Source organism: Caenorhabditis briggsae, assembly GCF_000004555.2.
Source record: "Caenorhabditis briggsae complete genome, chrX, whole genome shotgun sequence".
In the NCBI taxonomy this organism is placed as follows: domain Eukaryota; kingdom Metazoa; phylum Nematoda; class Chromadorea; order Rhabditida; family Rhabditidae; genus Caenorhabditis; species Caenorhabditis briggsae.
The window spans coordinates 13017534-13033547 of record NC_013491.2 but is presented as its reverse complement, the minus strand read 5'-3'; the positions used below and the strand labels follow the sequence as shown (position 1 = coordinate 13033547).

The 16014-nt window shown below is 40.0% G+C and overlaps 6 protein-coding genes across 6 annotated transcripts; 5 read left to right on the top strand and 1 right to left on the bottom strand.

The window, feature by feature from the left end:
- Positions 1-108: 108 nt before the first annotated feature.
- On the top strand, positions 109-746 carry CBG27806 (the record flags this gene model as incomplete). The annotated part of the gene is made up of 3 exons (XM_045239971.1): positions 109-208; positions 253-324; positions 373-746. The coding sequence occupies 3 exons, from the start codon at positions 109-111 to the stop codon at positions 744-746; spliced, it is 546 nt and encodes a 181-aa protein (XP_045099877.1).
- Positions 747-2381: 1635 nt separating this feature from the next.
- Cbr-lgc-11 lies at positions 2382-7084 on the top strand (the record flags this gene model as incomplete). Its single annotated transcript, XM_045239970.1, has 10 exons — positions 2382-2442; positions 2754-2920; positions 5338-5491; positions 5546-5622; positions 6005-6145; positions 6188-6295; positions 6341-6463; positions 6510-6606; positions 6653-6810; positions 6866-7084. 10 exons carry the CDS (start codon positions 2382-2384, stop codon positions 7082-7084), a joined length of 1305 nt encoding a protein of 434 aa, XP_045096044.1.
- On the bottom strand, positions 3561-4911 carry CBG16706 (the record flags this gene model as incomplete). The annotated part of the gene is made up of 5 exons (XM_002645007.1): positions 3561-3978; positions 4030-4093; positions 4346-4451; positions 4505-4640; positions 4727-4911. The coding sequence occupies 5 exons, from the start codon at positions 4909-4911 to the stop codon at positions 3561-3563; spliced, it is 909 nt and encodes a 302-aa protein (XP_002645053.1).
- Positions 7085-7646: 562 nt separating the features above from the next.
- On the top strand, positions 7647-8493 carry CBG16704 (the record flags this gene model as incomplete). The annotated part of the gene is made up of 3 exons (XM_002645005.2): positions 7647-7970; positions 8018-8185; positions 8239-8493. 3 exons carry the CDS (start codon positions 7647-7649, stop codon positions 8491-8493), a joined length of 747 nt encoding a protein of 248 aa, XP_002645051.2.
- A 684-nt stretch (positions 8494-9177) lies between these two features.
- CBG16703 lies at positions 9178-14125 on the top strand (the record flags this gene model as incomplete). Its single annotated transcript, XM_045239969.1, has 10 exons — positions 9178-9268; positions 9352-9617; positions 9664-9927; positions 9975-10538; positions 10584-10673; positions 10722-11594; positions 11640-12553; positions 12598-13116; positions 13166-13910; positions 13964-14125. The coding sequence occupies 10 exons, from the start codon at positions 9178-9180 to the stop codon at positions 14123-14125; spliced, it is 4488 nt and encodes a 1495-aa protein (XP_045096043.1).
- Positions 14126-14511: 386 nt separating this feature from the next.
- On the top strand, positions 14512-15903 carry CBG16702 (the record flags this gene model as incomplete). The annotated part of the gene is made up of 8 exons (XM_002645003.1): positions 14512-14613; positions 14661-14767; positions 14814-14940; positions 14988-15132; positions 15178-15293; positions 15346-15438; positions 15491-15541; positions 15805-15903. The coding sequence occupies 8 exons, from the start codon at positions 14512-14514 to the stop codon at positions 15901-15903; spliced, it is 840 nt and encodes a 279-aa protein (XP_002645049.1).
- Positions 15904-16014: the final 111 nt, after the last annotated feature.

The window sequence follows — 16014 nt, the reverse complement described above, 5'->3', positions numbered from 1 at the left end:
TTTTTGCAGGGTTTCCCCTATTTAATATCTTTATTTCATACGAGGCTAAGACAATTACTCCTTAATTTCGTCTTCAGATAATTGTTTTCATTTTTCAATCAAACATCAATGGCTCAAGTTGTGCGTGAAGATGCAAAATTCAATCCGGACAATCCTCGAAAATTGGGATATTTCATCTGTCAAATGAGAGAACTTTTTCTGGAATCAAGTGAGATTGAAAATTATGAAAACTGATTGGTAACATAGTTTCAGATCCAAACTTAACTGGAAATGAACAGGATCGAATGCACACAATCCTGCGTAGCATCGTGAAAGCATCAATTCGTGAGTTTGGGTTTTCACTTCTCTGTCTATCATTTTTGAAAAATTCAGATGACACTGCCAAATTCATAGATGACATCAATTCGGAAGTTTATCATACCAAACAAGAGAGTATAGAATCGATGCATGAATTCAGGAGAGAACTTCAACATTTCATTGAAAGATTGGAAAAGAAAACTCATAAAAACTTCAATTTTACCCATGAGATGTACCGCTTGAGGGTAATGTTCCTTGACTTGAAATGTGCAATAAGCATTAAGAAAAACGAATTTTTGGATTTACATGAAACCTACAACAAACAAAGATCGAGAATCATTTGTGACTCTTGGAAAACTGATATAGAATATAAAGGTCATATACGAAGAAGCGAACATTTTCAAACGGAGGTCTGGATTATGTTGAAATCTCTTAAGACTCAATTTTGATGTATTCTCTTCCTTACATTCATCTTCAAAATTGAAATTTTTCTGTACAAATTCTTTCTATTTTTGAAGTTTCAAATATTCCAAGTTGACTGGGATAAATTACAAGTGTTCGAATTTTATTCAATAAATCTGATTTTATGATATTTAAATGTTAACCTCGAACAAAATATTATTTCGTAATACACATTTCAGATTGGTTCATTGAATGCAATATGAAAACGACTGCTGACACCCAGCCCGTCACTTCGCTGAAAAAAATCGTCGAAAATTAGCGTTGCTAAAAATTGGCGGCTCTGCGTAGGTTAAGTAAACAGTCATGGTGTTTCCGAACGAATAATTAGAATTATAAGTCTCTCCCATCTGTTCAGTCCTAGATTACGTATCTAATTCACAACTCAAAGGCTAACACACCGGTCACCTCAGGAGCTAAGCAGCAATTAAATAGTCCCAGAAGATCTAGATAGTAACAATTAGGTGCTACCGTTCCATGCCAAAAAATAATTGGTTGTTCGACATGACACATTTCGATAAGATGATGAGGGGGCAGTGTGATAACTCATCTGTCAGATTTGAGTCGAATGGTATGGGAAATCAGATTTTGCAGTTTGAAAAAGTGGACATTTGGTTCTAGATTGCTCGAAATTCTTCGATAGAAGGGCTCCTTAAATAGCAATGCTCTCCAAAAGATGCACATGAAACTAAAAATTTCTGTAATTGAAGGAACCCCATCAAAACATGTTGTTTGAAATTAAACATTTCCGTACGTTTTCAAAAAAAAATATTCGGAAAATTCCACGATTTTACAAAAGTTCATTGAAACAGAACTTTTTGCACAATGGATTTTGAACAAGATGACCATACTTGTAACGGGCTGGGCAGGGCCGGGCCCGGGCCTTGAAAATTTCCTCAGGTCCGGTCCGGGCCCGGGCTTTGGCGGGCCGGCCCTGAATTTTACAAGTATGAAGATGACAACGATCTTTTCGATGAACAATGTTGGAAAATAATGTACGAATGGAAGGACTGTCTTTGATTGAAGGGTCCCTGTGATAGAAGAGCCCTCCGTACCTTGGAACACTACAATTACCGGCCCTTCTAATTCAGGATTTACGGTAAGTGGAAAGTTTTCGTGAATATGGTTTTCTACCTCTATCGCTCAAAATGTCAATTTATAACTTTTGTTAGTCATACTCTCAAAGTTAATATTTTTTGCTTCACGCTCTTGACTCTACAAACTTTCTCTCTTTTCCTTTTATCATCTTTGGATCTCGCTGCCAAAGCAAAACATTTCGACGGCACGAATGGACTGAGAAACAACCACTCAAATCTCGTCCAACGACCTAACAAAACCGTAACAATTCGGCGTGGTGTACCACTTTAAGATGAAGATTGGCAGAAGGAAAAAAAACGAGAGGAGAAAGAAATCTAAGGTCAATATTCCCACAGTCAAATACTTCATCCAAAGCAAATAAATCGCGTGTTGAACAAGACGATTATTCTTTGGCTGCGATATACCGTCTTTCACTAGAGCTTAGGAATAAAATTGCGAATTCTTCAATTTTCTCAAAGTTGAATATTATCTGTCTATACTACTTATTCTGATCATCTTCCATTTTTGTTCTCACTTACTCCATATACATGTACAGCAGAATCTCTCATCTTTTATTTATCAGTATTTTATCATTTTTCGTTATATGCGGTGAGTTTTTTGGTATAGTTCCAGGGTTTGTAGAATTAAGATTGTTTGTTAAAATGATGTCATGGCTTTCAAAAATTGAAACTTGTTATAAAATCTGTCATCAGAGCATAACACATAACTCTATCTCTTAACTCTAGTCTATCCTCCGCACTTTTCGGCAGAAAAAATTCGGTACTCAAACAAATCTGAGGTAGACTCCTACTGGCCACCCAATAATTTTTATCCACACTGAGTGAATTACAAGGAACCTCTCAAAATCATGAATCATATTCATGCAAAACCTGAGCAATAAAAACAACAAACATTTCCAGAAAAAGCCAACGAAGCAGTGGTGGTAGAACAGAAAGAGGACAGAAACGAGAGAGAATTGGCAAAACATTTACTCAGTGATTATTACCAGTATACACGACCGGTCCGCAATTATTCCAGTGTGCTCAATGTGACAGTGCAGCCACAAATTTACAACTTGGTGGAGGTGGTGAGTATTAACACCTGTTAGGATTTCCTGTACTCGAAGCCTACACAAACAGTCAGCTTCAAGCTCAATTATTTCAATCCCTGTAACAAATATCAAAAATTCGTCAAATAGAAATATATATAATATTCACAGAAATTGAGATAATTAAGCTCAAAGTACACGATAAGCTCCTATTAGAGGGAATACGGTTGTTACTCGAAATAAGGCAATCTTGAGAAACCAAAGTTTGAAAATTTTTAAAATTGATCAAAACCGATTCTTCAAATTAGAATTCAAAACTTGGAAACATTTCAAAAGAAAAGTTGGAATAATTTTTTGAAAAATTTCACAAATACAATTTATCATAATAAAACCACTAGTTTAAAACCTGTAATTGAAAAATCCTTATCATTTCACCGTGAGCTCAGTTATATTGATTCCTGCGGAAGATATCAAAAATTCGTCTACAGATAAATTATATATCATAATGTTATCAAGATTTTATCACTCAGTTAAGAATAAAGTTCCCGCCGGGGGGTTAAGGGAAGTTCCTGCCGCAGGGCAGCGGCAGGGACTTTTTTTTTTAGTTTGCCTTTTTTTTATAAAAATCAAATGAGAATATTAACAAAATATAAGTTTTTATTATCAAAAGAAATTATTATTATCTAACAACACTGGGGGAGTAACGAATGGGGCAGAAATAAGTGTTTCCATCAAACTGGATTGATAGGAAAGGAGATAAAACATCAGAAGTGGGGATCAATGTGAGACCAATTAGGTTAGTGCATTTAACTATATGAGAGTCACAATTATTGTCAGCAAAAAGTTTAGTTGACCTAGCCAAACGTTGCGTGTTCCGAGCTAATTTTGAAAAATCAAGTCTTAGAGCAGCTGCTGATCTATATTCTTCTATGAGCACGTAGCTCTGGCCTCCTCGAATCATGAATAAGCATACAGATCCAAATCCTGTAGTATTTCTCCTTTTTCGAAATGTCATAAAATGCATTTGACTCTTCTGCGGACCCGGATGCGAAGATGATGTAGACTGGAACGGCTGATTTCGCACAAGAGCTCGATAACTGGAAAAAGATTCCAAAGTCAATGAACAAAAAATTCAGTGGAAAACATACTAAATTGACGATGAATCTTTGATGAATTCGTTCCATTCGGGGCTCCGCATTCGAATTTCTGCTGCTGAACACTCCCACTTTCAACAAACTTTCATGGTTTCAGTGATCGGGTACGTCTTTGAAAACCTGTACCACTATGAGTTATATGATTAATCTTCGATCTTCAACCTAGGAACTCCGTTCTTCAACGACATGAGTTCGGATACGATTCCATTTGTTGAGACGTTGGATTTCAGGGATGAAAGCCTTGTCCCTCTTTTGCTAGTCCTGTAAACAAAGTAATTTTTATAGATATTCTGAACCTTTCGAGACATACTTATAATTTCGTGTGTCACATCCGCTGGCAGCTCCTCATATCCACTCTTTGTGTTGCGAGATGTCCGGATTGGAAACTTTTTGATGTTCTCCGGTGGTGAAGTTATCTGGAAGCATATGAATTTTTGGTTGTTTTAAACATATACCAGAAATAACTCACATTCATCAGAATATGAGTCATGAAAGATTTGACAATCTTCTTGGCATTTTTCTCTTTAGTCATGTATCCTTGAATCCATTCGCCGGAGACCTTTAAACTGTTCTCATTAATCTTTCTGTTTTTTTTTGCAAACTTACTCGAAAATTGACATCATTTAGTTACCAAGAGCCGATCTGGAATAGATAATTTAAAATCCTGAATTCTCTATATTGTTTTGTTCACCGGTGAGGGTAGTTGTGAGGGTATTTCCAGATTTGTTGAGGGTAGTTCCCGATTTGTCGTTTTTCGAATGAGATCCTGTAAAGTTTTTTTAACTGATAAATTATGGTATAAATACCTGTTGGAGGAGGAAACGTAGACACAGATCCATTGTTGCAGAAACGGCCGCGAGGTGTTTGAGGAGTCATTTTGGGACATTCTGAAAAATATAAGGAAATTTGCAATGTCGGAGCAATACTTTTCCTTTTCAGAATGTACACAGTGTCGGAACAAATAATTTTATATACCTCGTAAAAGTAATTTAGTAAAATAATAGACATAATCAATTTTAGCTTTAAAACAAAATAATAAAATAAATCCCGGCGAGCGGAGTGTCGTTTAGCCCCCCGGCAGGTACTTTCTCCTGCCACCACTTCAATAGCCTGCCGGCATCCTTCTTAACCCCCCGGCAGGAACTTTGTTCTTGTCTGAGCAGTCAACAACTTTTTGATATCTTCTGACAGAAAATAAAGATAATTGAGCTCAAAGTTCACGGATTGGATTTATAGAAGCAAATACGGTACATGGGTGAAGAAAAAGAAATTTGGTCAGAAAAACTTCTCAATTATTTTCAGAACGAACAAAACGAGCAAATCAAAATATTGCTCTGGTTCCCTCAAAGTTGGAAAGACGACTATTTGACTTGGGATCCAAAAGATTGGAATGGAATTGAACGAATTAAATTCCAAAGTCCCAAATATGGATTCCGGATGGATATATTTTCAATACGTCAGTCTTGAGAGGAAAAGATCGAAAAAATAATAATAAATATTTTTTTCAGAGTGGAGGAAACAGAACCTCTGGAGAATCATAATGCGAGAGTTAGATATGATGGACGAGTGGAGGTGGATTTTAATAAGGTGGGTGACCGAAATTTCGAAATTTTCGGATGTATTCTAACTAGGAAACCTCAACACGTTTCAAACCTTAATTTGATAAAAATCTCAGATTATTTATCGAAAATTTTAGAGTCCATTCACCAGTTGCAGACAAGCTATATCAGTTTTGATACAAAATTGTGTTTTCAATTCCTAGTATGATACAGCAAATTTCATGTTTTAAAACGTCTCAGAATATAGAAAATTTGTTTTCAAAAATTGCTGTTTCAGATTGCAAATTGTGATACTGAAACTGATATAAAAATTTGGGTTTACAAGGTGTTCAGATTCCTCTGTAAAACGAGAAGTACAGAAAACAGAAAACAATAATTTTTACAGAAAACAATAACTACAAAAATTTCAGCTTGTTGACTTAACCTGTCCTATGTCGGTTTTGTCTTTTCCATTCGATGTGCAGCTATGTGCTTTACAATTCGGCTCTTGGTCCTATCAAGCTCATGCTATCAGTTTCAATGTGCTTGACACTTTTGTACCCAAGAAAAGCGTAAGTTCATTTTGTCCTATGCAGAATTTCCACATATTCTAGAAGAATTCGGAATGGGATATCGTCTCGTTTAACGCTACAAAAATGACAACAAAATATGGAGACACGCTCGGTGGATTCAATGTCTACGAGGAGATTTTTTATTATCTAGTATGGCTCCTAAATTTTTATTTTGCTTTTGATAATAATTTTTAGGAACTCCGTCGAAAGCCCCTTTACTATATAGTGGTCATTCTTCTGCCATCATTTTTGATTGTTACTGTGTCTAATGTGGGACTTTTCACACCTCATGGAGTACATGGAGATCGAGAAGAGCATGTGAGTAGTCTGTGAAAACAAATAGAATGAGAAAATGATTTTATAGGTGTCTTTGGGGTTGACTACAATGCTGACGATGGCAGTCATTTTGGATATGGTAACAGGGCAGATGCCTAGAAGTGCAGAAGGAATTCCATTGCTAGGTTTTCAGATATTATATAGGATCTTGGTTTCAATTTTGAATTCCAGGAATGTATGTTTTAATCGAGTTTGTAATATCCGTGATAGCCGTTTTGGTCTCTGTGGTGATCATATTTGCACACGAAAGAATGTTATATCTTGACGCAACACCTCCTTATTGGGTGTACAAATTGTTTTCGGATGAATGCAAAATGTCTCTTGAAGAAGTAAGAACACTGCCCCCTACCCATTATCAAAATATCTAACAAACAGAATTTTCAGATAGAAGAAGATTTCTGCTCAAAACCAGCTGATTTAGTGCAAGAGCTCAGGTTTTGTATGGAAGAAATCAAGAGGTATCTCGACGAGCAGGAGTCAACAGAGAAGAATCGAATAATCTGGCAGAGGTTTTTCTCGTGGGCCGATATTTTATTCAGTATATTCTTTTTTGTTGCAAACTGTTTAGTGACCTTTTACATGTTCTTTGAATTCATTTTTTGATTCATTTTTGAATTTTCTGATATTTTATTGCACAAATTAAAAAAAAAAAACTTTAATCTCAAAACGAAACTCATAAATATTTGGTCTTTCCTTTCTCCCTGTTGTTTTGGCTACCACACTCTGATTCGATTTCTTTGAATGAAATTATACGTCTTAAAACTCGCGGGGTTTTGTTTTGTTGTTCATATATGCCATATTTTCGTCTCTATTCGCCCCTCTGAAAGCGAGCAACACCTGCCTAGAGCTTCTGCTAATCACTTTTGGACCCCCTGGCGGCTTACAGACGCATTCTACGGAAAAAATTTCTGAATCGATTGGCAATTATTATCTCGATAGACACCACACCACACTCTCGACTCTCTTGCTATCTCTTTGTGTCGCTGGCAGTCGGCCAAACCACACCACGTCGTCTGGCCGAACAGTCTCTCCTCCCCCTTTCTATGTCTTGACCTGACCCGTTCTGCCAACCTCTGCGCGAATCTTGGCAACGGCTGCTGCTATACTCATTCTCTCCCGGCCTTCTGCCCACTCGAGAACGTATTGCCCAGTCGAGAAAAAAGCAATGACAAAGTTACAATCTTCCAATGTCACGGTGATTGGTGTCATGCTCATCTTGACGACGACAATCGTTTTCATGGGTGGAAAGCCAATCCACGAGTTGCACTTGTTGGATACGGAGAAATTCTATTTTTCTCCCTTCGTATTCATCATCTTCAACTTATTCATGTGCACTGCCACTGTTCCGAAGGGGTCGGATATTGAGCATCAAAAAGTTCGCCCGTTGCCTACAAAGGAAAAACGGGGGTACATCATGGGACTCCTTATGATTATTTTTGTCTCTATCGGAGCTCAAATCATTTTTTGGAATATTGGTTGGGAGAGACAAGTGAGTTGATTCCATACTCTCATAAATAATTAAAAATTATTGTTCAGCGCTCCTTCAACGTCTTCGCAATCTCCAACGTGTTCATGACATCGTGCTTCATGTTCTTCGTCTCACACAGAATGGAAGACGTCTACACGACATCGTACATTCAATTCAGCATTCCACTTTTTGTCTGCCCTGCTACATACTTTTTTTTCAAATTCACCACCCCAAGTGTGAGTTTCTTTCGGAAAAGACAAATTATGTCAACGTTTTGCTTTTTTTTCAGGATAGCTGGCTGTACCACTTCTACTACAACATCTTTATTATCACTTGCATCATTGAAATCTACGCTGCTCTTGCTGGACAACTCTATCAAGCTATTCCAAAAGAAGTCCAAGAGAAGCCCCACGTTAGAGTATTGCCAAATAAACCAGATGAGAGCTCGGATAGTGATTGGGAGAAGGTTTCAGATGAGGAAGAGGACGACTACGATAGTGCCGAAGACGATGAAATCAAAGATGAAATTTTAATTGAAATCTAAATCTTGTCTTCAATTTTGTTAACTGTTTTCTACTCGTTCCACCCATTTCCTTCAAAACGTTCCTATCATTTTCTCCACTCAATTTTTTTCTATTTGTCCTAATCTTTGCCCGAAATTCCATGTCCCTAAGTAAAATTTCCTTTGAATGATCTCTGTTGATCTATTCTTTTGTGTCACCATCCAAAAATTCTTGTCCACCAGCAGCGTGATGTCTGTGATCGTTTATTCTTGCTGAAATAAAATTGTAATACTTGAATCTCATCGTTCTTTTATTCTTATTCTCTCCATCGCTGTTCAACAAAGACCTACGCCGATACGATCTTGAGACCTGAGTGGTCCTTATGTAATCTATGTTGACCCTCCCCTGTCGTCATCTATCAGCACTGTCCGCATACGGACCATCTCCTCCTGCTGTCCTAATGCATTCAACTATTCCTTTTGTTTGAATTGACGGTGTGCCACGCAACGCGCGTTCTCCCCTCTTTTTTGCCCACTCTTTAGTGCGCGCACGCAAAACGCGCAAACAATTTTCACTGACGCATCTCACGTAACCTACGTCAGCATAAGGCGCATTTCTCTATTTCCAATCATTTTGTATTCAAAACAATCATTTTCTCCAGCTCATTTACCACTTTTTTGCTCAATTTTTCTCTCTTAATTTTTTATTCATCTTTCCAGGTAGTTATGAACCTTTTTGGTTCACTATTAATCATCTGCCAAGCGGCGTTGGTGGTCGCTGCGGAGAAAAAAGGAGTTCAGACGTCACTAAAAGCTAGTTGGGACTCTACATCATTATTAGCGGAAGCCAGGTAAGATTTTGAGCCTTAAAGGTCGAAAAAAATACATTGAATTTTGCAGTGAGTTCATTGCCGAAGAGGGCGATAAGCAGTTTTGGAAATTTGTGGAAATTATCAATAATGATGCTTCTACGCTCAAATGGGAGACTTGTAAGGAATCACCATCCAACGTGGATACAATTTATCCCTTTTTCAGTGACCGACGAGCAGAAATACGATTACACCATTAAGACAGCGGCAAAAGTGATTTCTTCATCTTCGGCCGATCTTCTGAAGTTTGCCCTCGCTCTTCGTCAATACTCTCCACGAGTTCAGGCTTTCCAACAGGTTAGCATCACTGTCCGGTTTCTAATAAATATAAAAACTTGTTCAGATGGCTGCGGAATATGGAGAGAACTGTCCAGTATTTGCTGTTGTCGGCGAGCAAGTTTCTTGTGACTACGACAAATTCGAGCATCTCATCAGAGACGCGAAGAAGGCCAGTCACGTTTTGGAGTCGGATCATTTTGTAGGAGACAAGAAGTCAAAGAAAGTCGTTATTCTTTATGGAGAGCTCGGAACCACCTCGTTTGCTAAGGCATGGCAGAAACTCACCAAGAGCCAAAAAACTGGACTTATCTTCCGTCACTTCTCTAAGGTAAGCCAGCTTAAGAGTTCTACCACTAAAAACATCTCTTCTTACAGCACGTCGAGCAAAACGCAGTCTCTCTTTCCGGATATGGAGTCGAGCTGGCCATCAAGAACACCGAGTACAAGGCTGTCGATGAGAGCAATGAGAAGAAAAGTGTCGAGGAGGATGAGACCGATCTCTTTGGTTTCAACATTAAGCTGCTCAAGGAGCTTCACCAGGACTCTGTGGAAGCTATCGAATCTTTCCGTGTCAACCTCAAAGAATCTGACGAGCTCACTCCTTTGAAGAGGTGGGAGTTACAAGATCTTAGCTACCAAGCCGCTCAGAAAATCGTGAATGCCGGACCAGCCGAAGCGCTTGGAACCCTTGAAGAGTACTCTCAAAACTTCCCGACCCACGCTCGCGCACTTGCAAAGACCACTGTCAACGAGAAACTCCGCAAGGAAGTTCTCCTGAATCGCAAGATACTCGAGGAGTCAGGAATTGATGTTGGAGAGACGTCTTTGTACATTAATGGAATCAACCAAGACATCAACAGTTTGGATTTGTTCAAGCTTGCTGATATGCTGAAGCAAGAGAATAAACTAGCTGAAGGATTTCATAGCATGGGCATTAACGTTAGAAATAGTGACATACCAGATTATTGACTAATGAATTTACAGCGCGAGTACCTCTCAGTTCTAGTTGGCATGGACACCTCCGACGAAGAAAAAGCCAGCTACGCAGTCGATCACAGAGAAGGATACCCATTCGTGAGTAATGCTATTGACATCGTGTTTTCCTAACCATTCGATTTCCAGTTCATTAACAACCTCGACACTGACAAGAAGTACAAGCAATGGGGAAACAGTGTGAAGCTGATGCTTCAGCCTTACTATCCTGGAATGATCCGTCCAATCGCTCGCAACTTGTTCAGTTTGGTCTTCGTTGTGGACCCAAGCACTTCCGACGGCCGAAAGTTCCTTCGTATCGGACAAACGTTTAATAGTCACGACATTGCAATGAGAATCGGATACATCTTCGCTGTTAACCAAGACTCAAAGGCAAGCGGAGAGAACGATCTTGGGGTTGCCCTTCTCAACTTGTTCAATTTTGTCGCTATCGATTCGTCCAACGCGGAGGCACTCAAAGTTTTGAACAACTTCCTCGACGGATACCGCTCCCAAGAGCCAACTGTCGCTGATTTGAAGGAGTTCTTCGAAGCAAAGTATGGAGATGCCAACTTCAAGGAAGTGTTTGGAGCTGACTCTGACTATGACAAGGGACGCAAGCATGGGTATGAGTTCCTTCAAAAGACCGGCCTCAATTCTGCACCAAAAGTTCTTCTCAATGGATTTATCCTAGACGAGGAAGGTGTTCGTGGCGACAATATCGAGGAAACTATTATGATGGAAGTGATGAAGATCTCTCCAAAGATTCAAAGAGCTATTATGGAAGGAAAGCTTACTGACAGAATGAACGTAGGAAATTGGGTGCTCGATCAGAAGGAGGTCATGCCAAGAATCAATAAGAGAATTTTGTCGGCTCCAAGTAAGAAAGTCTACGTTGATTTGTTGGGATCCAAGAATTGCAAGACGTTGAAAGGATGGGAGACCTTCTCCGACGCTGACAAGGCAGCTTGTCTTCTTCAGACTACAAAATACCTCCAGAAAGCTGCAACCGACGCCATCCTGGTACAAAGAATACTTCGTAACTGTTTCTAATCCTGCTTTTTTCAGCCTGTTACCTTATGGACAGTAGCCGATGCCGAGTCTGTTGAGGGACGTCGTTTCATCTACAACTCGCTTCAAATTCTCAAAAACTCTGTCAAAGCCAGAGTCGGAATCGTTCTCAACCCAGAAAATGTGGAAAAGAGTTGTGGCGCCAACAGCATCTCTTCATACATCCGTGCCGCTTTGGAACACTTGCCAATGGATCAAGCCAAACGTCTCATTCTCAAGCTCTCTAATGAAGAATACGCAGCTGATTTCCTCTCCGGCAAGATGACATTCGATGATCTCAGCGTTGGAGGAATGGATACCGCTAAATTCTTGGCGGATAAGAAGAAAACGGACTGTGAACGCACTCGTGTCGAAGCAGCCCTCGTTCAAAACCTTCTCAGCATTTCTGCCGGAGATCGTGTTGTGGTCGGAAACGCCCTTCAAGTTGGACCATTGGATAAAGATGAACACTTCGATGCTGCTGATTTCAAGCTTCTCGAAAGCATGCTTCTCAACCGAGGAGCTGAAGTCATCTCATCTCATCTCAACAAATGGGAGTTTGCTTCAGCCAACGGTGCGGGATCCAATGTCGCTTTCTCTATTGGAGGTCTTGTTGGAAAGCATGCATCATCTCAAAAAAGAACATGGGTTAGCATCAAGGGAGATGAACACAGCGTGGTCACTCTTCCAGCCGATGAAGTTGAGAAACCTGCTGTTGATGTGTTTGCTGTTGTGGATCCACTCACCTTGGAAGCACAGAAACTGGGAACAATTCTCCAATTGATCAAGAAAGTGACAAACTGTGATATCAAACTGATCATGAACCCGAAGGACAAGCACTCTGAGCTGCCGCTCAAGAGATTCTACAGATATGCTGCCGCTTCAGAGTTGAGCTTCGATCATACTGGAAAGCTCAACACCAATGTTGTCAGGTAATAATTGAAAATATTAAGCTCTCGAAATAATTTTTGTTCAGATTCGACAACTTGCCCAGCAAGCAACTTCTCACGCTGTCTCTCCAAGCTCCAGACTCATGGATTGTCGAGGCTGTCTCTGCCAAGTACGATTTGGACAACATTAAGATGGAGCAAGCATCCGGAGACGTTGTCGCTGTCTTCGCTCTTCAACACCTCCTTCTCGAAGGACAATGCTTTGACGAAGTGAGCGGGCAACCACCAAGAGGACTTCAATTTGTTCTCGGAACTGACAAGAACCCCAAACAGTTTGACACCATCGTCATGGCTAATCTCGGATACTTCCAACTTAAGGCAAACCCAGGAGCATGGAAATTGGAGATTCGTGAAGGAAAGTCAAGTGAGATCTACAGAATTGGATCTCATGTGGGAGCTGAAAAGATTGGAGATGACACACTTCAAGTTGTCATCGATTCGTTTACTGGAAAATCTGTCAGAGTTCGTGTTGAAAAACGAGAGGGCATGGAAGAGAGAAATTTGTTGGCCGATGATGAAGAAGGAGTTTGGAGCAGTCTTAGCAAGTGAATTATGACCATCATGTAGATTTAAATTTATCGTGTTTTTTTTCAGCCTAGTATCCAGTAAAGAAAAACCACAAGAGGTCATCAACGTCTTCTCTTTGGCATCTGGACACTTGTACGAGCGTTTCATGAGAATCATGATTGTGTCGGTTATGAAGAACACTAAGCATCCCGTCAAATTCTGGCTTCTCAAGAACTATCTCTCCCCACAGTTCAAGGAGACCCTTCCAACTCTTGCCAAGCACTATGACTTCGAGTACGAGCTTGTCGAATACAAGTGGCCAAGATGGCTTCACCAACAAAAGGAAAAGCAACGTATTATGTGGGGATTCAAGATTCTCTTCCTTGATGTGCTCTTCCCACTTGACGTCGGAAAGGTTATCTTTGTGGACGCTGACCAAGTGGTTCGTGCCGATTTGATGGAGTTGATGAAGTTTGACCTTGGAAACGCTCCATATGGATATGTGCCGTTCTGTGAGAGCAGAAAGGAGATGGATGGATTCCGGTTCTGGAAGCAAGGATACTGGGCGAATCATCTCGCTGGCCGACGCTATCATATTAGTGCTCTCTACGTTATTGATCTCCAGAAGTTCCGACAAATTGCCGCTGGTGACCGTCTTCGTGGACAATATCAAGGACTCTCTGGTGACCCGAACAGTTTGGCAAACTTGGATCAAGACTTACCCAACAACATGATCCATCAGGTTAAGATCAAGTCTCTCCCACAGGAATGGCTCTGGTGTGAGACATGGTGTGATGATGCCAGTAAGAAGAATGCCAAGACTATTGATTTGGTGAGTTTGAAACCTTAAAATTGAAGTTTTTATTCAACCAATTATAATTTCAGTGTAACAACCCTCTGACCAAGGAGCCAAAATTGGACTCTGCTACCAGAATCATCGGAGAATGGAAAACATACGATGACGAGATCCGAGAGGTCATCTCTGGAAACTCCCGTTCTGAAAATGTGATTTCCGATCCTGAAGAAGACACTCACACTGAACTTTAATCTTCTCACATACCTTATCACTTCATTTATTTATTTATTTATATTATCTTTTTTTCCTCCTGACACACCAAAGTCAACTTGATCATTATGATATTCACAACATTCTGGGTATCTTTATAAATTTCTGATTTGCTTTCACTTCTAAAATGTGGCTCGAGCGGTCAAGATCTTCTGATCCATCGCAACATCGAGCGTTTTGTTTCTCATGGATTTTTTTCTGGTTCTCAAAATAAAAATCGCTTTTATTTGATTGATGTGTGGGGGTGTGTTGAGGAATGCATGTGCAACATCCGATAACTTTTTTTTTGCTGAAAGCGGACACAAAAGTGTAAACCGCTGCTCTCAGCGCTGAATCTTGGCTCCAATCAAAATCATTCGATCGAAAAATGTTCCGGACAACGGTCGTTGCTGCTTCGCTTGTCGCGTTTGCGCTGTCTATGTATTTGGCTGATACAGCGAAATGGAATCGTCATCAGTATTTGGTCAAGGTAACTGTTTCAGATTTTTCTTTGCTTCATGATCATAATTAGTACAGGTTCTCACTAAAGACGTGAAAACCGGAGAAATATCCACTTGCACTGGATCCCTTCTGTCCCCATCCGTCGTGTTGACCAGCTCAAAGTGTTTCCCAGAAGACAGAAAGTGAGTTTTCATCAATATTTTACAAATTGTATTTGCATTTTTGAAGGAACACCGCTGCTCAAGCCATCATTTCGAAGAAGGACTCGCTCGACATCATGAACAAGGCAATGCTCGCCGTCAGAATTGATGAAGGATTGGCGCTAATGAAAATCGATGCGGTTGACGATGAGCACGTAAGAAACTAACACCATGTTCAGAAATTATTAAAAAAAGGTTTCAGTTCTGCGACAAGGAGCCCCACCCACCAAGAGTGGCTCGCTTGAACTTCAAGCCAAGCTTAACGGAGGCCACCTACCAAAACATCAAGCCAAAGCAGCTTCAGGACTCCAGATGCAGAGTGGTCGCTTTCAAAACCAACGATGATGGTGAGTAATGATCCCATGAACCAAAAAAAAGTATATATTTTTCAGTCGAGAAGTTCGCCACCTCCACTGATGTTCAAGTCTTGGAACTCGACGTCCGCGCGGACGAGGATAACCTCATGTTCTCGGAAATCAATGCCAACTCTACAGGACGTCTTTGCTGGGTGAGAATTGTCTTTAAAAGCAATTTTTTTCACTCAAATTTGATACCTGTAGGATGACATTGGAGCTCCACTCGAGTGTATCATCAATGAGGAGGAGAACAAATGGCACCAAGTTGGAGTGGTTAACGGACTCTTCGGCCGTGATGTAAGATCTCTATTTCTTATTTTTTACACATAATAATTCTTGGGAATTTCAGACTGACCAAGATACCAACAGCACCTTGACCTTCAGTTGCTCCGATGTTCAGGTGAGAAGTGTGAAAAAAATCAACAAAAACATCGTTGTTCGAAGGCAAGAAAAAAGAAAACCGCATTTTGTAGTAATGATCTTATCAGACAGCACAATACGCCACTTCCTCGAAGGGTTAAATTGATTTGTTATCTTTTGGACTTTCAAACAAGAAATATGAGATTAAAAGTGGCAAGGGGGAAAGTGAGGGTAGAGTAAATAATCTCATTTATACACTACAAAATGTGGATTTTCGGATATTTTCTCATTCTTATATTCCAGACTATGCAATTCGTGGTATTCGGAGACAACACCTTCGCTCATGCCATTGAAAATGTTGACAAGTCGAGCGTCTTCGAAGCTCAGGACAAATGTTTCTAATTGGCATTCTTCTTTATTTTCCCCTTGTTCCTTATTCTCTCCCTCTTTTAAATTTCGCAATAAAATGATGCAATGAACACAGCGTGGTCCGTTAGTGTATTGATTTCCCTT